Genomic DNA, 19001 nt, shown 5'->3' with positions numbered 1-19001 from the left:
TAATGATTTGTGTGTGTGTGTGTGTGTGTGTGTGTGTGTGTGTGTGAACACACACTCGCACACACACACACACATACACCCTATTTCCCCCCACACACACACACACAGAGAACCACAGAGAGAGAAGCACATACACAAAAGCAAACACACACACACATGCACACACTCATTTACATACACAAAAGTTGCAAGAAAGAGTGATTTAATAATGGTAATCAGAGGTGGAATGTATTGTATAATGTATAATGTAACGAATTAGCCTATATTTACTCACATTACTGTATTGAGTAGGCCTAGTTTTTTTTAGTATTTTGTATTTTTTAAGTAGTTTTTAAAATCGGTAATTTTAGAGTGATGGAGACAAATTGTCAAGCGTCATTTATTTTTGCGAAGAGAATATGCAGGATGAACCGCTTTGCGGTACATTTAATTTTAAATTCTCGTGTTTCCTACTGTCTCCACCTTCATTCTTCTATCATATAGTCTATGTAATATGTAAGTTCATACTTCATCGATTGAAGGCTTTTAAATAGTGTTAAATATTGATGCTACTGTAGACTTCTGCGTGCGTGCGTGCATGCGTGCGTGTGTGTCTGTCTGTCTGTCTGTCTGTGTCTGTGTGTCTCTCTCTGTGTGTCTCTCTCTGTGTGTGTCTGTGTGTCTCTCTCTCTCTCTGTGTCTCTCAATTCAATTCAATTCAATTGAGCTTTATTGGCATGACAAAAATACAATTTGTATTGCCAAAGCATACATGTATGTAGTAGTGTGTAGAGACATAAAACAAAACATCATGCATCATACATTACTGCAACGGCTGTGTGTGTGTGTGTGTGTGTGTGTGTGTGTGTGTGTGTGTGTGTGTGTGTGTATTTGAGTTTTTGTGTGCTTCACTGATGAACTGACTCCCTTTGTTTATGGCAAGCATCTATATATCTTGCTGCGACTCTTGCACTCTTTTGTTCCTCGCCTAATAGTATTCTTAGACTTAGATCCTTAAAGTTTTGAAGGTCTGGATGCATTTTTTTGTCTTTTTGTTGTTTCAGTCCAATATGATAAGTAATTTTGTTTTTCTGCATTTATAATTTGGTTAGGCCGCATTGTTTGAGAAAGGGTGACAAGGTCCTGAGGCTGACTATTAGTTGAGTTAGTTGTACTATTAGTATGTGTGAGTCTCAGGATTAGCTGGATGAGGGGACTTGTTTTTACACTCATCTCTTGGCTTTTTAGGGCTTTATAACAATAGGAGTTGGGGTCGCTTGTTTTGAGATGTTCGAAGAATTTGATAGCTCTTTTTTCAATTTTAATTAGTAAAGGGTATTGGCCTAATTCAGCTCTGCATGCATTGTTAGGTGTGTTCCTCTGTACCTTGAGGATGCTTTTACAGAACTCTGCATGCAGGGTTTCGATTGGGTTTTTGTCCCATTTTTCAAATCCATTGTACATAAGAGGACCCCACACTTCACTGCCGTATAATGAAATTGGTTCGATAGCTGTTTGAAATATTTTGAGCCAGATCCGAATGCGTATGTCAAATTGAATAGTTTTTTTGATGGCATAGAAAGCCCTTCTTGCTTTCTCTTTCAAATCATTCACGGCCAAGTTGAAATTACCAGTTGAACTGATTTTTAGCCCAAGGTAGGTGTAACTTTTTACTTGTTCGATTGCATATGTACCAAGGGTTAATTTCTTTCTCTGATGTCTGGATTTTTTCTGGAAGGTTAGTATTTTTGTTTTTTGTGGGTTAATAGTCAGGGCCCAGGTCTGACAGAACTTGTGCAGGACATTTAGGTTCTGCTGTAGACCCTCTTCTGTTGGAGACAGCAGAACCAAGTCGTCCGCAAAAATGAGAAATTTGATTTCGGAGTCATTTAATAGGAGGCCAGGAGCTGCTGACTGCTCGAGTCTTTTTGCCAAATTATTAATATATATATTGAAGAGGGTCGGTGATAGAGGACAGCCCTGTCTCACACCCCGTTCTTGAGTGAAGAATTCTGTTTGTTTGTTTCCAATTTTAATTGCACATTTGTTGTTTAAGTACATTGTTTTTATTATGTTGTATGCTTTTCCCCCTACACCAGATTCAATAAGTTTACAAAATAGGTCATCATGCCAAATAGAATCAAAGGCCTTCTGTTAATCTGTGTGTCTCTCTCTGTGTGTCTGTGTGTCTCTCTCTGTGTGTCTCTGTGTGTGTGTGTGTCTCTGTGTCTCTCTGTGTGTGTGTCTCTGTGTCTGTGTCTCTGTGTCTGTGTCTGTGTGTCTTTTTAAATGTTAAGTTTGTGTTAAATAAATTGTGTTTTGTCCGTAATTCTGCCTGGTGGAGTCTTGCAATTGGGTGCACAACCTCCTGCACAACCCTGACAATATGTTGATCCTGCACAACCCTGACAATATGTTGATCAGCATCTCAGCACCCCTAACAACTTTCAGCTAATTTTGCCCTGGAGTGCCACTTTGCTTCACATTTGCCAGATTTGCATTTAGTGTCCAAAATAGGCAACCTGTGAAACCACGCCTAACCTTTTGTGACATACCTATCATAATTGTACTTGTTGCACTCATTAGCTGCATCAGTCAGCATGTGGTTCAGTCAGCATGTGGTTCAAAACATTCTTGAGAGGACAAACCATTGCTTTGAGGTAGATGGAGCCTTTGGCTATGAATGTGGCTTTGCAGGTCATATAAACAGTGTCCCAATATCTTGGTAACAGGGTTGTACATATATTTTACTAAAGAATACCAGGCAAATCACAATAATTGTTGCTAAAACCATAAGACTAGGGCCGATTCGATAATGTGCAAGCCTATGCGCTGGTTGTAATTCTAAATGTTCAATGAACATTGTATGCCAAAAATGCTTAATCAGAGGTGGAATGTATTGTATAATGTAACAATTAGCCTACATTTACTCACATTACTGTATTGAGTAGGCCTAGTTTTTTTGTATTTTGTAGTTTTTAAAATCGGTAATTTTATTTTTACTTGATTACGTTTTGAGTGAAGTATTGTACTTCGCTACATCACAAATCCCATCCGTTACTGAATAAAAAAAAGGTTAAGACTAACGAAAAGGGAAAGGGAAAAAATTGCATCCGGAACCACTAGTGACCATGATCAGCATGTAGCCTACCATAGGGTATGAATCAAGCTGGCGCAAAGTCTTTCTGAAATAGATGGAGATGGAGATGTGGATCACAAGATACCTCAATTACCTGTGTAACCTAGGAAAGTGTATTTTCCGCTGTTTCAATGGGTTGTCTCAGTTCGATTGCGGAGATATTAAAGCAGTTTAAAAAGCTGTTAGCAAGCACGCACACAAGTGGACATGCCCCACACATGCACTCTCTCCCCCTTTTATGTATCTAATTCAATTATTAAAAAATAAAAATAAACATTATCATTATTGTACAATTTGTTGCAAATTCTTCAATTCTACAACTGACTGTCCTATTTTACCTGACTGTCTTTGAAGGTTAATAGCCTATCTTATAAATATTATAATTGGCAACATATTTTCTTCACAGAAATGTTGCTAAGACTCATATGGAGTGATAAAAGTATTCACTTCCACCCTGTGTAGCATTTTAAATAGTTTTATTTGTGATCTATCAAAAAGTGTCCCAAATTACCTTACTTCACCCTAGCGGTCCACTACTAGCGATGCTCAACTACATAAACCTTATAAATCGGTGTGCAGGCGGACTTAACCATTTTGCGCTTTAGCAAGGGAGAGTGAGAGTGAACTTAGAGGGTCGAGAGAGAGCCGGATTTGTTGGAATGAGACCTTGTGGGGGGCCATCATTGTTATGGTCATTATCATTTCTTTCATATCTTTTTTTTCTAATTTTCCCTTCCTGCCCAAAACATCTGGGGGACCATATGAAACCTGCTGGCGGGCATGATGTTTGACACCCCTGCCTTAGACAGTAACTATTTTTTTGTATACAAAATTCAGTCAGTCAAACTTTACAGTGTAGCAATGTACAAATTTAATAAATAAATAAATACTTTTTCCACATCTGGTTCTAATTGAAAGGACAGAATAATAAACAGGTATCCCTGTTCTTTTGACCTTTCTCATTGTTGCAGTTGTCTGTCATGCTGTGGCCCCAAGGCTTTGTCCCTGGGGTGAACCTGGTGTCACTGCTGGGCTGGAGGGGCAGGATCGGCCTCATTGCGATGTGTCAGAGAGGGACTGGTGTGTCTATTTAAGAAGAGGAGCCTTGCAGTAAGTGCTCAGGAGGCTCCGGCTCATTCAGCTGCCTTTGTGAACGCCACCGCTGTGTTCAAGTGAGTTCATCTATCTGTCTGTTTCTTTGTCTGTCTCTTTGTCTGTCTGTCTATCTATCTATCTATCTATCTATCTATCTATCTATCTACCTACCTACCTACCTGCTTACCACCTGAATAGATGTAAAGATGCTCTGTTGAGTGTTTAAATGATTGTGCATATATTAGGATATTTAGTTGGCAGTGATGCCCCAAAGTGGTGTTCTTGTGTAGTTAGGAGTGTCATTCAAGGAGATTGTGGAGAACATACACAGCATCAAAAACATATTATGAAGTGCTATAGACACAACACAATTCTTCTGATTTTCTCTGCAAGATACCATAGTCTATGACACAAGGGTTTCACTTGACATTTGCATTTACTGTCAAGGGTGAAATTGGCATTTACTTTACGCAAATGTACCTAACGCACCTTACTTACACAAATGAATGCTTTGGTTGTGCAGAAGACAACACTTTCTATTTCACTTTAACTGAACCCTTTGAGACTGACATCCATTTTTTTTGTAAATTATTTCTAAATTACGTTAGTTTCGCTGACACCTTTGTCCAAAGCGACAGACATCCATTATTACAGAGCCAGTGTCCCCAGACCAACTCAGGGTTGAAGGAGAATTCCGGTGTGATATTGACCTAAAGTTTGTTGAAACATGATACCGAGTGTGAACGTATGTCTCATAGCTCATCTCAGCTTGTTCCCTGCACTCAGAAATCTGGCGCTAGTTAGCCGATGTTACCTACAGTTTTTCGATGGGGGTGCCTCGGGCATCGGCCTAGCCATGTGAATAAATCACTGTTTTACACCATTTGCGAGGCTCGAAGTAGCTCCATACTTCATTGGTAGACTTCTGAGGGCCTTGATATTTAAAACGAGACATTGAGAACTTTGAAAAAGCACTGTTTATTTACAAGACAATTTATACAGACAGTACCTTGAGGAAGTTTACCGTTCGCCGCCATCTTGAATTTAGTCACAATAAGTCGAGCGACAAGTACGAAAGAACAGGTATGACAAGGGATCAGATTTCAAAAATAATTCTGTGGAAATGCATGGATTCCAGTTGATTCCAGTAGCAGCAACTGGAATCCATGAATTTCCACAGAATTATTTTAAACTGTTGGTAGCATCGGCTAACTAGCGCCAGCTTTCTGAGCGCAGGGGACAAGCTGAGATGAACTGTCAGACATACGTTCACACTCGGTATCATGTTTCAACACACTTTAGGTCAATATCTCACCGGAATTCTCCTTTAAGTGCCTTGCTCGAGAGCAACTGGGAATCAAGCCCACAACCTTTACTACTGCTACTGAATGCATAAATCAGGAAAGATGGATCTTGTCATAACGGCACCCATTTTGCTATGATATAACAGCTTCATGTTAAAATTAGCAGTAATTGTTGATAGCTGAAAATATGTTACTACTGCTTGCACCACAACAAAATATTGGATGTCATTCATCTAATGATAGTGTGACATTTTCAGTGTATCAACTGTTATTACATGGTTATATAAGCCTTCTGTTATGTTTTATGTTATTTTTACTCTAGTAAGGCACGTAAAGAAATGGTAGACTGCATGTTGCTGTACTGTTGTCCTTACTTGTGCAATGACAATACAGTTGAATCTTAATCTAATCTAAAATGCATGAACAAATTAAATTATTATCGGTATTTTATTTTGCTATTTGTTCTTCTCTTGAAGCATTCCTGGAACATTCAATAACGTTTATCATTAAGCATCCACCATCCAGCGTATTGCGTGTGCTCCACTTCAAATTCAATAGTAGGTTTTCCAAAATAACTCAATGATTTTTTTCCCATTGATAATTTTCAAATGAATTTACGACAAAATAATTACAAAATGTACATTACTTAAGGCATGGATAATGAATTGGCTGTGAGAATAACTATTAATATGGAAACAATTGTACATCATTTTGTACTGTTTTACTAGACTTAACTAATTCACGTTGCTGTGAGGGCTCAGTATGTTGTCAGTAAGGATAAATATGGTATGAACCGTTTTAGCCAGCCAAATCAGCTTCACTTAGAATTGGTAATATGTTATTTTTTATATAAAAAATATTTAAATCTTCCTTTAAATTCCTCTGTTTTACTTTAGTGCATCCCGCTTCAAATTTAACAGGTATGAGTTGAACATCTGTTATCTCTCGCAACATGTTATAGATGTACCACCATTTGTGGTTGTTCTGATATATGCAATCATGATATTTATTATAACATATCATTTTTATATTCTAACACATCTATACCCATGTTTTTCTCAGCTTTTTTTATTTTAAGTATTTTTCTGCTTGCTGGTAAGTGATTTTGAGACACATAGTCCATTATGGAACTCAATTATGAATATTTCTATGCCATAGAATTAGGTGTTCGGGAAGATTGCCATATCGTAACTTGCTGAAACTTCCAGTGAAGCATCTTGCCCTTTGCCCAGCATTATTAATAATACCCTTAGATCTTTTTGCACAATGAGGCAATCAACAAAAAACAATATTTGCTAATTAGTTAGCCATGTTGTAGTTGACTCAGACAGTGGTCAGATAAGCTGAACACCTTTTCCTTTCTCTGGCAGGTATGATAGAAACAACAGCAGGTGAGAGCTTCAGTGTTTCAGTGTTATTATTAGTTGTATAATTAAATTGATTTCGGGTATATGGTGTATAAGCACATACTAATGCAGAATATTTCTCCTAATAGGTCAGGTAAATTACACCGAACAAGGTAATTTTCCTGCAGTATTGCATTGTATCACGGAGTGATTTATTATTAGCTGTGCAAAGTCTGAGTTGAAATATCCAGGGATATTCCAACTCATGGAATGTCTCTCTACCAATCAGAAACAAATAAATAGTTCCATAGAACCCAATTGTACCCAACAAGGTAATTATGCTGATGGTTTAACACCCAGTGACCAGAATACCAGGAAACACAATAATTTCCCAACATTTTATCTGTGATCAGGCACCAAACTGTCCACTGCAGGGTTAATAAAAAAAGCTTTGAAGCCCTACCAATGTATTTTATCATTAGTGCTCCAGAAAATGGGTTAAAATGTCTGTTAATCTCTTACAGATTTGGATGTAATCTGCATGCAAAGCTCTATGCACCTTGTGCTGAAAGAATCTGTGCTGGAAGAACATCAGCTGAGGATTGCCAATTCCAACTGCACTCTGTTCTCAAACGGGACTCACCTGTTAGCCAACATGTCCCTCGATGAATGCGGCACTGAAATGGAGGTGAGACTTCACACCCTCAAGCCAGATTGTTAGAATTCTAAGACGCAGCTTAAATGCAAATAAGCACACCATATATGCACCTAACTTAAACCTATAATATGTTTAATTCTTTATTGATTATCAATAAAGAATTAAACATAGTATAGGTTTAAGTTAGATATTTAGTTCAGATATTTATTTCCAAAGCAACTTTTTACTACAAAGCAGTCGGAATCAAACCTGGGTCATCCGCTTACACGCTGGTGAATTTAACCACTGTCTGAATTGGGCCTGCTATACCATTAAATAACAGGAAAGATTCAAATTTTTCTCGGAACTATGTTCACTAGATGCAGTTTCATAGCGGCGGTCATAGTTAAAATGTCCTGTTATTTTAAATAACTTTCAGTAATGCTTATATCCAACTAACAGCTATTTGCCATTCTTCTGATGGTGGTAACATCTAAAAGATGGCCTTCAGTGTTGTACACAGTACATAGTTGTACAATAGTCACTATACGTTGCCGTAGTGAAACAACACTGCATCACTGGAGCCATAAGCTCATAACTCAATGTATCACTCCATAAAGCCATAATACGGTAATCTTTCTAATATTGTGCTAAAATTATGTTACAACCCTGTGGCATTCAGTTGCACATGTAAGAACATAAGCAGCTCTAAACAAACATTAAAAATACTACTTTGCCCATCTGTAACATTTTGTCAGATTGTGTTTGCCACTGATTTGGTTTAGTCACCAAAATACCCGAAACTACATTGGATACCTTTAAGCTTTAACTGAACATTCAACAGAAGAAGTATTGATCCACAGACACATGCATTATAGTAAGGCCTTAATAAGATCAATCTAGAGCAGCTAATAACTGCTAGGCCTTGTTTTGGAGTCTCAAAATAGGTGACAAATCTTTACTTGTCCTTGTTTGCAATTAGGCCTAAAGGGCTAGGCTTTTAGGAATTGATAGATAGAACCAAATTCAAAATGTTTCAAATATTTCTGTGTTTTTTTATACATTTTTTAAAATTTCGGTCTTCAGTTCTGCTAATCTGACCCTGTTCTATTGACCTGCCACTGTGAAATCTTTGCCTCTAATATTTTGCTCTCCATATCTGTTTTTTTAAGGATGATGGAGCATATCTCATCTTTTCCAATGCTATTGTGTCCTATACTGATACCAGTGCTGTCATAGTCAGGCAACCTTTGGTGGATATTGAATTTTCTTGCAAGTATCCCAAACGGAGTAACCTGACTATTGAATTCAACGGTCACAGGCCACCAGTCAATTTCACGCAGAGAGGCTTTGGTGAGTTCACATTGCAGTTTGAATTCTTCAAGTCAGTGGCATACAGTCAAGCAGAGGACCCAAACTCCTATCCTCTGGAGTTCGACCTGGGAGAGATGATGTACATGCAGATCGACTCCATCTCTTCTATTCCCAACACCGAGTTGCGGGCACTCGATTGCACCGCTGCTCCTACTGATCTTCCTGCCGATCAACGCAAATATCAGATTCTTAAAAATGGGTAAGACCAGTTGTGATCTGAACGTATGAAGCATCATGCAAGCAAGATAGATCATGCAAGCAAGATAGATCATCTACTAAGAGTTAACAAGGTCTATCTGACATCCACAAATTAGATTTATGAAGTAGTATGGAAATGACTTTCATTAATATTGAAAAAGTGATTATCTGTTGATGAGATATTAAATGCCCATATATAGGGAAAATGTGTGAAGAAAATTACATTGCTTGGAATTTGACACAATTGTTTAAGTGATAACCCCTTATACTTGCCATGTTTCACCAAACCACATTTGAAACAGGGTCTGGGCACTCTCCATTGCAGACTGTTTTCAGTCGTTGCATGCTAATGAGTGTGTTGGTTCTTTCCAAAACCATTGATGTCCAAACTATATTCTCTGATCTGAACTGAAAGCAACAGCTAGCTAGAGGCTACCATTATGCTGCTATTTTACAGATGTACAGTGGATGAGACTGTGCAGATCTATACCAATGGCAATGACTCAAAGGTCCAGTTTGCAATGGAGGCTTTCAAGTTTATTGGCCTCTATGACCAGGTAATGATCATAGCTTATTGTGCAGACAGTCTACTGTTTATGTAATTTATAAGGTCATTATAAGGTTATTGTCCTCTGTTGGTTCTTGAGATGCCATGTCCTCTGTGTGTAGGTGTTCATCACCTGCTCCACCATCCTCTGTAAGGCCGGCATAGCGGGCAGCACCTGCTCTCAGAGCTGCCCTGCATCACGTCGCAAGAGGGAAGCTCCCAGCCTGACTGATGATAACTTTATCCCTACTGAGGAGAATGAGAGCGAGCATTCTCTCCTGCCTGTTGGCCAGGTTACCCACTTCACTGAGCTCCAAAGGCGCAAGAGGGACGCCCCCCTCGAGACGTCACGTCACTTCATCTCCCAGGGTCCCGTCCATATTAGGCCCCAGCGAGCAATTGCAAGTGTGCCCGATCAAGGTAACGTAACCAGAGACCACTTGACCCGTGATGCGAAACGTATTAATCAGTTAACTAGAAATCCTTACCTGGATAACAACCTCTGGTCACGTAAACCAAAACCTCAGTACCAGTGTCAGAGTGATTTTTGGCTCAGTTGGACAGAATGACAGCTGTCCTTTGTGCGGAAACATGATTTGTTTTAAAGTACAGTACGAAATGAGTCGTGAGGCTGGCGAAGGATGGCCTCACAGATGTGATTCGACCTGAGAGGCATGATGCCAAAGGCAGAGTGCAGCAGTTACAATCACAAAGTGATTAATCAGAAATTAATCAATTACTCTACTGGAACTAACTGTCATGGCTACATTTGCCATTTCAGAGAAGTGGTGTTCCCTGTGGAGGTTGTCATTTTATAATTGACAGTTATTAGCAGCTCAGTGCCGCTTGGTTTGTTTACATCGAATTTCACTGAGTCTTAAGTGCTGATGTTATATTCTTGTTGTTAAGTTTACCCACTCGCCTCTGGCGAGTCAGTGGAGTCCTGACTGTCTCTGAAAACTTCCCCCTTTCTGTTGTACAGTGGCCCAAAACTTGGACCCAAACCTAGAGATGTTCTTTGGAGCTTTCCTGGTAGCTGTTGCCATGGTTTGTGGAGTGGTGATCTACAGAACCAGGAAGGCTACATATCAAAGGATGGTTTAAAAAGGTCAAAATATATTTTTGTTTATAAATTGCTACCATACATGGGAGAACAAAAAAACTTGTTACATTGGACTTTTTTAACTGGTTGATTTGCAAGGTATGCCAGTTTAAGTCATGACTAAGATGCCCTCTAATTCTCATTGGCTTTGCTTTAACCCTCTGTTGTTTGTGTTATCTGAACTGTAAGTCTCTTTAAGTCTGACAAATAGAAGAGTGTAGTTATCTGCCAAAATTAGCCTCAACATTATGACCTTAATGTTAAATGAATGATTTTGAATTGAGTTGGATTTTATCAAATATAACATTATGTTTACACTAATCAAGGTGTCGGGTATTTATCATTATATATCAGGTCATCTATTATGATATGATATGATATGATATGATATGATATGATATGATATGATATGATATGATATGATATGATATGATATATGATATGATATGATATTCACAATAATTTACAGTATGTGGTTGGGTAAAGAAAGGCTAAATTATCATTAAATCAATTACTTTTACATTGTGATGGTGAAATAAAATAACTGGAAACTTGGACTTCTTTGGATTTCCTACTTTACATACAGTATACACTTGTTCTTTCCCTACTGGAAAAATATTGAGTCCTATGGTTGCTTGCCAGCCATGTTATGTCAAGATACTCAGTTGAGGTTGGACCCAAATGTACAACAACACACAATTAAACTCAAACGAATCTTTACTTTACAAAGAACGGACCAGCACAAGGACAATATACATGGGTCTCTATGCAAAGGAATGCATGCCTTCATCAAAAAATAGGTGGAGGTTACGGCATACTAATAATGCAAATGAAAGACAAACTCTGAGATGAAACCTAAAACTACATATTATTATTGAGACAACATGAGTTTACAAACTATGCCAATTCTAGGTTATAGCAGACGAGGCCACTGAACGTCTTTTACCCAGTGGCTGTGCATCTAGTAATGTTGGTAAATGGGATACCAGGATAACACAGTAATATATAAACAATGGTGCAGTAAGGGACTGAACAAAACTAGGGGTTCATACACAGGGATAGGCTAAGACAACAAGACACAGATGGACAAGGAACGAGAGGTGAACACAGTGCAGGAAACAATAGGCCTCTGAGGTTCGTTTACAAAAAAAGCTACCATCTTTGGCCATACAAGGAGATCCGGTATCTTGCGATTTTTCCTATGGGAAAATAATATGGGAATTTTTAATTATCACACCTATTCAGATTTGTGGGGACGAAAAAATCTGAAATGCAGATGTTTTGCTCTACACACTTGTCCTCTGCCTTCGAGTGGGTCCTGTGATTTTCAGTACATTAAGACAGTAAACTTTGACTTTTGCTATCCCAGAGCTAACTTGAAATGCAACTTGCCATATGGTTGCAAGGCCTCACTTCGATAGCGAACAATTTTACATCTAAAGCCTTTATATGAACAATTTATTTTCAGATAAATACAACATTGTGTAATTGGAATCATAATTAGCAGTCACAGCAATACATTGTGGAACTTGCAGTTGCCTTCCGACATCGACCTGGAGTCAGTTACAGTTGTAAACAATTGAATATTAGCCTTAAAGGACAAGTTCGGTATTTTACACTTAAAGCCCTGTTTTCAGATAGTTTATGATTTCAGACTGTCCTAGAGTGTATAGCGAGGTGTGTCAATTCCGACTGTAGATTTTCGACCGTAGCATCTTCACTAAATTTAAGCAGACATTCACTTATGTTTCGAAGTGCTGGCTGATATGAAGCCATTTAACACTACTGATGCTTGATAGTGGGCCGAGAGATAATGTGGAACCGGCCTTGCAATGAAGGGGCCGCGCAAACCCAACAAGCATGCCGCCTCGTGATTGGCCGGCCCAAACGGCCCACGAGAGGCCGCGGCCCTTCTGGCATCTGCCCAAATGCCAGACCGTCCAGTCCGTCACTGCTAATCATTGGTCCAGCCTTACCAATCACATTGATATTTATGATTATACTGCAAGTTCACAACCACGTAGCATGTTTGCTGAGTTTCACAGTTCAGAAATGGTCAAAAATACTGTACATTTCTGCACTGCGTTAAAATTATGCAGAAGTGGTCACCAGTGTTGTTGAGCTAATCATATTGAGCTGATAAGATACTGTAGTTATCTTAGACATTGGAATGGTCATCTATCACATGCTATATCTTCCTTTTTTAGGACAGTCTGGGCTACCCAAATTTTCACAACAATAGATTACTTTGTGATTAACACATCAAAATTGGTAGAGAAAGTTACAAAGGGGGTCTGATCAGATTTAGGATTGTAGGCGCCTCAGATTTGACCCCTTTAGGGCCACGGCGGCCATTTTTCAAAATGGCTTAACAATATGGTCTTTGGTGGAAAAGGGTTGAATACTAACAACTAATATAATTACATATTTCACCATAAATCAGTGTAATGTAGTGTAATCACCCATATAGCCTACATTAAAACAACCAACGGATGGTGGGCGGGTGCCGTTTTGAAAATTGGTCAACTAACTTTGGTGCTGATGGATGGCTGATGGATGATAAGTTTTGCTATGCAGTTATGGTTGAAATAATAGCCCATCAGAGCATCTCTAATGTGTGTGCCTCTCTCTCGCTCAGAGGGGAGGGAGAGGCTGAGGGTCGATCCAGCATGGATTCTAAACTCTGTGGTGGATAGGATCTACAATTAGGTGTTAATAATATTACCACGCTAGGTCGAAGTACTCCCAAGATCTATTGCGCCACACATTGTAGTTCTCCTGTTTATTCGCTTGGAAAATCGCCACGTTTCATGTTGTGTGACGTACACATTTTTATCAACTACTCGTGCAACTGTATTTAAGTAGGGAAAAAATGGAGGTGTTTGATTACTGCTATGTTCCTCTCTGTACGGCCACGGCAGAGCCCGCTAGCATAGCAACATGCTAACACATTCGCGCCGCGCGACAGAGCGTTTGAGTGCACCTACCGGCGCGGGAGAGGTATGACTCAACTCGTGAAAGTTAAGGTAAGAACATATATTACTACTGATTTTGGGTGGCGTGTTCCTTTAACAGATAGGCTCTGCTCTTGGGTTTGGCCTCACAGCGAACTCAACCCTCTTGTTGCTTGCAGTTTGTTAAAGCGATTCAGATTACATTATTTATTTCTGATTAATTGCGTCTTTTGATGTCTTTTACAACATCTGCTTGTTAGGCTGGGCTACTGTCAATGTACTGTACAGGTAAATGTTCAACAATTGCTGTTGTAGGCTTACAGGCTATAATCAATTAGGGACTGTTCGTTATTTATTTAAGGGGCTACCGGAGAAGTTTTGGGAGCGTTAGTCAAAAAAGACGTGACCCTCCCTCGCCAGCAAGAAATTTTTCTATGACCCTCCAAAGTGATTGAGAAAAAACACATGACCCTCCCCAGTCCCAACAATTTATTGATGCCGGTGATACGACACCTTCCTTGAAATGCCTTGAAAAGGCTGTCGTTTGCACAATTTCACAAATAATCACCGGGACCGAACCAAACATGTCAACTTTTCCCGGGTTTATCGCGTATTTTAACTTATTCCTCGCTGTCTTAGGAGGAGCTGCAGGGCCGTCGCAAGGGGGTGCGAGGCCCTGTGCGAACTTGACAGATGGTGCGAGGCCCTGTGCGAACTTGACAGATGCATGAACTTACGTGCATGAAATCATGCGATAGCTTACTTTACACATAGCCAAAGCTACCGTCGGTGCATTTTAGTAGCCAAGTCTTATAAGCGACACCAGCTTGTCTTTAAGAGGGGAAATTGTATAGCCTATAACATTAGCTGAGTCACATATTTGGCCATATCATAGGCTACATCACGAAACCAAATAGGGTAACAAAGGCGAACACTTTAAAAGGGGAAATTAATTGGGCATGAATCATTGTGCTGAACAGTATTTGTCAATGAGCAGAAACACACACGACATTCAAACTGTTGATAAGATGTGCACTATGGAAACTGGTCTGTAGGCTATCATTGGACAAATAAATGACACTGACTCGCCATATCCTGACTCTGAAAAAACATTGTCTTGCTTTGCCGCAAACTCAGCAATGATGAAATCATAGGCCAGTTTGCAGGTAGCATAACGTCTTTTTCAATTCATAGAAGGGAGAGCCCAGTCTCTCCTGTGACATTGAGGTGCGCAAATAGTTTTTAATAGCCTGTTCAACTTCGAAAAGCTTCACCCGATGCCATTCACTGATCGCAATTTCAAATTGCGGGAAGCTTCTGTGACGTGGCAAGGAAATTTGGAGTCGACTACGCCACCTAGGGGGTTACACCCTAGGACCAGTTACACTATATTCCCTATAGTACCCACAAGGCAACACAGATTCGTACACTCTTAGGCCAGAGACAAGAGTTAAGTCAACATAATTTATTGATACATACAACACAGATTCAACCATAAAAACAATGCATCATGTGTAAATACAGGAGACACCTGGGTCAGATCTACTGGATGGTTAATGATGGCAACCACACTGTTACGCCGTAGCTTAACCTGTGACCCGTAATCAAAGGGAGTGGAGCAGGGCAGGGGCTTACCACAGCGAGCAGGACTTCCAAAAAGGGGGAAAAGGAGGGACCCAGAAGACACGCAGCACACGTGAAGGATAATGACACTGCAATTAGACTGCAATTCAGAATAAAGCACCCGTTGTACACAGCAGAGAAAAGTGAGGGGGGAACTCCGCCACCTGAAGGTTGGCCTGCCGTCTGTGGGAAACCCACCACACCTGTCCGGAAGAGAGAGAGCAAGAGAGAGAGGAGAAGGAACAGAGGCACAAGAGTTGGTAAAAGGCTTGACAGTAATTATATGGCGATCATTCATTCACCAATAGCCTATTTATCAAGCTAGGCTAACAAGGCTACTTATCTCAGGCAGGGGGAGGGGAGGCAGTCAGGCTGTCCACCAGGGCCCAGAGGTTGATCCTGACAGTGAAGCTGCCCTGGTCACAGTAATTTAGGTTACAGTACGCATACACAAACACACAATCACACACACACACACACACACACACACACACAAACCTCAAAGATACCAATAAGCCAACAATTAGAAAAGCATGCGAGTCAAGCATAGGGAGAAACAGTACAACACTGCATAACCGCATGCACCAAATCAAAGAAAAACAACAAACAAAATAAACATGCAGGTTAAACAAAAGACAAGACAACACACCAGGTATAGCCGGCGATAGGCGCCAAATCAAAGAAAACAACACACAGAATAAACATGCAACTCAAGCAAAAGGACGGGACAACACACAGTATAGCCGCCAAATCAAAGAAAACAACAACCAGACGTAGGCATGCGGGTAGAGCTATAGAGAGGGCAGTACACCACTGCGTAGCAACAAAGACAGGAGAAAGTACCTCCCGGTGATATCCGCTAAGCTAAATATCCAAATAAGAGTCCGCCCTGCAATTAGGGTGATGGTAGCTCCACTAATCGCGCACAGAGGAAATGGCACAGAAACAATTGTGGAGGTGTAAACCAATCTGCCACACTTCGTTCAATCTTTTTAAGTTTAAAGTGCAGCCCCTATCTGCCCCCTTTGGAATTATATCTCGAGCCTATTATAAGGTCCAGTGCGTTATGTCCTGGGATTCGGACGTGCTAAAAAAGAAAAGAAAAAACACTTTTTTTATAGATGGTTATGATGAGCAATATGTGTCATTCAGACTCAACCCTCTTGTTGCTTTGATATCTTTTTCGTTGTCGTTTGAACGTCGGCAAGCAGGCATGTTGCGGTTGCAATTTAAGTGAAATTTCTACAGTAGGCCTACAACATGCAACATGCTTGTTAGGCTGGGCTACTGTCTTGTACAGGTAAATGTTCAACAATTGCTGGTGTGCAGGCTATAATCAATTAGCTAAATCATTTGTCAGCTGTTTAAAAAAAAATCGTCCTACATTCAAACGCAAAAGGTGCTTTGATATCTTTTTCGTTTGAACGTCGGCAAGCAGGCATGCTGCGGTTGCAATGAATGAGGATAATTGGTTTTATCTGCGGATTTATTTTTTGCATTATTTTGAATATGACTCGCTCTAGTCTTAACAGCACGTCTACTTTTTCCACACGCATCTAAGTTCTAACACACATCCCCTCTCGCTTTCTCTCTTTCCATCCCTGCACACGGGGCTTTCTTAAAGGAGCTGCACCATTTTACAACAATTGCATCTACATTTTCATATTAGAATGTTTTGTCTGTTTAAGTGTAAGCTTAAACTATACCGTGATCAATTTAAGTTCCCGTGCCCCCGCTGAAAGTCTCATGCGCTTGCTTATCGTTACACTATCACATCTATAAGTAACCGTGACAAATAGGGTATAAGATATAAACTCACGCTATTGTATTATATATCATATCATATATGTTTGGTAATGTCTCACTACGTCATGGAAGCAGTTAAGTCAAGTCGCATCAAAAATAGTAGTGGCAGAACTCCTAAGTGACACCTTGTGGTTGTGTCAACTGCAGTTTGTGCCATTTCTGCTGAGAAAATGGGGTGCGTGATTCATGAAGGAACCCGTCCAAACTTAACTGGGACCCACTGTATCTGTGGATTGTGGCTTTACATCGGTCGATGTTGACTCCATGTCGTGGTGTTTCACGTAACTCGATAGCCAGGCAAGCTGAGGACAGGCGCTCTGCTCCATCGTCGTTATGGTAACCAAAACAAGTCTTCTTCTGTCTAGGTTTGTTTCTAGGTTTTAAGTGTTGTTCTTCTATGTGGTCCACCTACTGGAGGGGAGTGTTTACAGCAGTTCCGTTTCACACATGCACAGTCTACGCGTCAAAGTGACACGCGGTCTTAAATTTCGGTCGACTCAAAAACGTAACGCATGCCGTAAAAAGTCCCTAGAATTGGAGATACATATAGGAAGAAACCTCGAGCAGATCCACGACTCATGGGCCAGACCCATCTGCCTAGGGTCAATACAGGACAGTAAGGTCTGTATACATGACAAATGCATATGATAGTCAGTTGTAGAGAATAAGACATGGTGTTAATAGCACTTGAGCTGAAAGTTACAAGAGGTGGGGTGATTACATATCTGGTTTGATAATTCATTAATCCTGATTTAGAAGTGCTAACCAGTAGGCCACGGCTGCCCCACATTAATATTACTATCAGAGGTCAACATCATGGAGTAGGTCAAGGTCGCTAGAAAAAAGTCCAACATTTTGGCAGATCTAAATGCAAAAACTACAGGTCGTTTGGATTTCTCACACACACACACACACACACACACACACACACACACACACACACATTAAAGGAACACATCTCAATGGGAAAAAAACATCATGCTGGATATCTATACTGACATGGACTGGGTATGCATTACAAGGATACAAGGATACAAGGAAATTTATTGTCACATGCAATGGGGGGGGGGGGTAAAAAGTGCAGTAGAAGAGGGATTTAGTAGATTAAGTGGCAAGGGCTGCATAAGAAAGGTGGGGCACCAACAAGGAGCACCCAAGAGCAACAGGGGCAAGGAAAAACTTCCTCATGAGACAATGTGCTGTGTATTGGGGGGGGGGGGGGGCAGTGTGCTGTAAGTATGTTGGGGATGTGTGTTGGAGAAGCTTCCTGATGAAATAATGTGCTGTGTATGTAGGGGAGAGGGGGGGGGGGCAGTGTACTGCAAGTATGGTTACTGGACTTACTATTGCAAGCAGAGTACTGTATGTATGATGTATGTGAGTGATGACAGTGAAGATGTGTGTGTGGGCGGGAGGGGAGTGGAGCAGTGACTGTGTGTGTGTGTGTGTGTGTAGTGTGTGTGTGGGTAGGTGGGGGCAGTGTGCTGTAAGTATGTAGAGGATGTGTGTTGGAGAAGATCCTGAAGACAATGTGCTGGGCATGTAGGGGGGGGGCAGTGTGCAGCAAGTATGTAGAGGAGGCTTACTGTAGCAAGCAGTGTGCTATATGTATGTGAGGTGATGACAGTGATGATGTAAGTGTGTGTGTTTTTTGTGTGTTGGGGATGGGGGTGGGAGGGCAGAAAGGCTAGGCAATCAAGGACATGGGTAGATAGATGGAGGAGAAATCAAAAATAATAAATAAAAAGTTCTATGGAGATGTGCAAAAGTTGGAGAAAGTCAGATATGTGTGTGTGTGTGTGTGTGTGTGTGTGTGTGTGTGTTTTGACGTGTGATGAAATAAGAAAATAAATAAAAGGTCTGTAGCATAGGGAGAGGGATGTAAAAGTGCTAAAAG

The 19001-nt window shown here is 40.4% G+C and overlaps 1 protein-coding gene and 1 long non-coding RNA gene across 2 annotated transcripts; one reads left to right on the top strand and one right to left on the bottom strand.

Annotated features, from left to right (window-relative positions):
- The first annotated feature begins 6419 nt into the window (after positions 1–6419).
- Positions 6420–10991, top strand: LOC143099738 (ZP domain-containing protein-like). The gene is made up of 9 exons (XM_076262671.1): positions 6420–6437; positions 6580–6612; positions 6888–6908; positions 7013–7036; positions 7388–7551; positions 8673–9073; positions 9530–9629; positions 9742–10039; positions 10602–10991. Exons 3-9 carry the CDS (start codon positions 6890–6892, stop codon positions 10721–10723), a joined length of 1128 nt encoding a protein of 375 aa, XP_076118786.1. The 5' UTR covers positions 6420–6437; positions 6580–6612; positions 6888–6889; the 3' UTR covers positions 10724–10991.
- Positions 10992–11420: 429 nt separating this feature from the next.
- On the bottom strand, positions 11421–18998 carry LOC143100670 (uncharacterized). Its single transcript, XR_012981916.1, has 2 exons — positions 15311–18998; positions 11421–11920 (listed from the first exon to the last, which is right to left on the bottom strand). It is a non-coding gene; the product is annotated as an uncharacterized LOC143100670 (long non-coding RNA).
- Positions 18999–19001: the final 3 nt, after the last annotated feature.

The sequence above is a fragment of the Alosa pseudoharengus genome, unplaced genomic scaffold, assembly GCF_046254945.1.
Source record: "Alosa pseudoharengus isolate Yale_2024_CS ecotype anadromous, Long Island Sound unplaced genomic scaffold, YU_APseudo_1.1 YU_APseudo_1.1_scf_3, whole genome shotgun sequence".
NCBI classification, from domain to species: Eukaryota; Metazoa; Chordata; class Actinopteri; order Clupeiformes; family Clupeidae; genus Alosa; species Alosa pseudoharengus.
This window is presented reverse-complemented; position numbering and strand designations above follow the sequence as displayed.

Excerpts from the sequence above, each read along its gene's own strand:
- LOC143099738 (XM_076262671.1), top strand. Across the intron at positions 7,037-7,387 it reads GGTAAATTACACCGAACAAG|ATTTGGATGTAATCTGCATG; the intron begins GTAATTTTCCTG and ends AATCTCTTACAG. Across the intron at positions 9,630-9,741 it reads TTATTGGCCTCTATGACCAG|GTGTTCATCACCTGCTCCAC; the intron begins GTAATGATCATA and ends CTCTGTGTGTAG.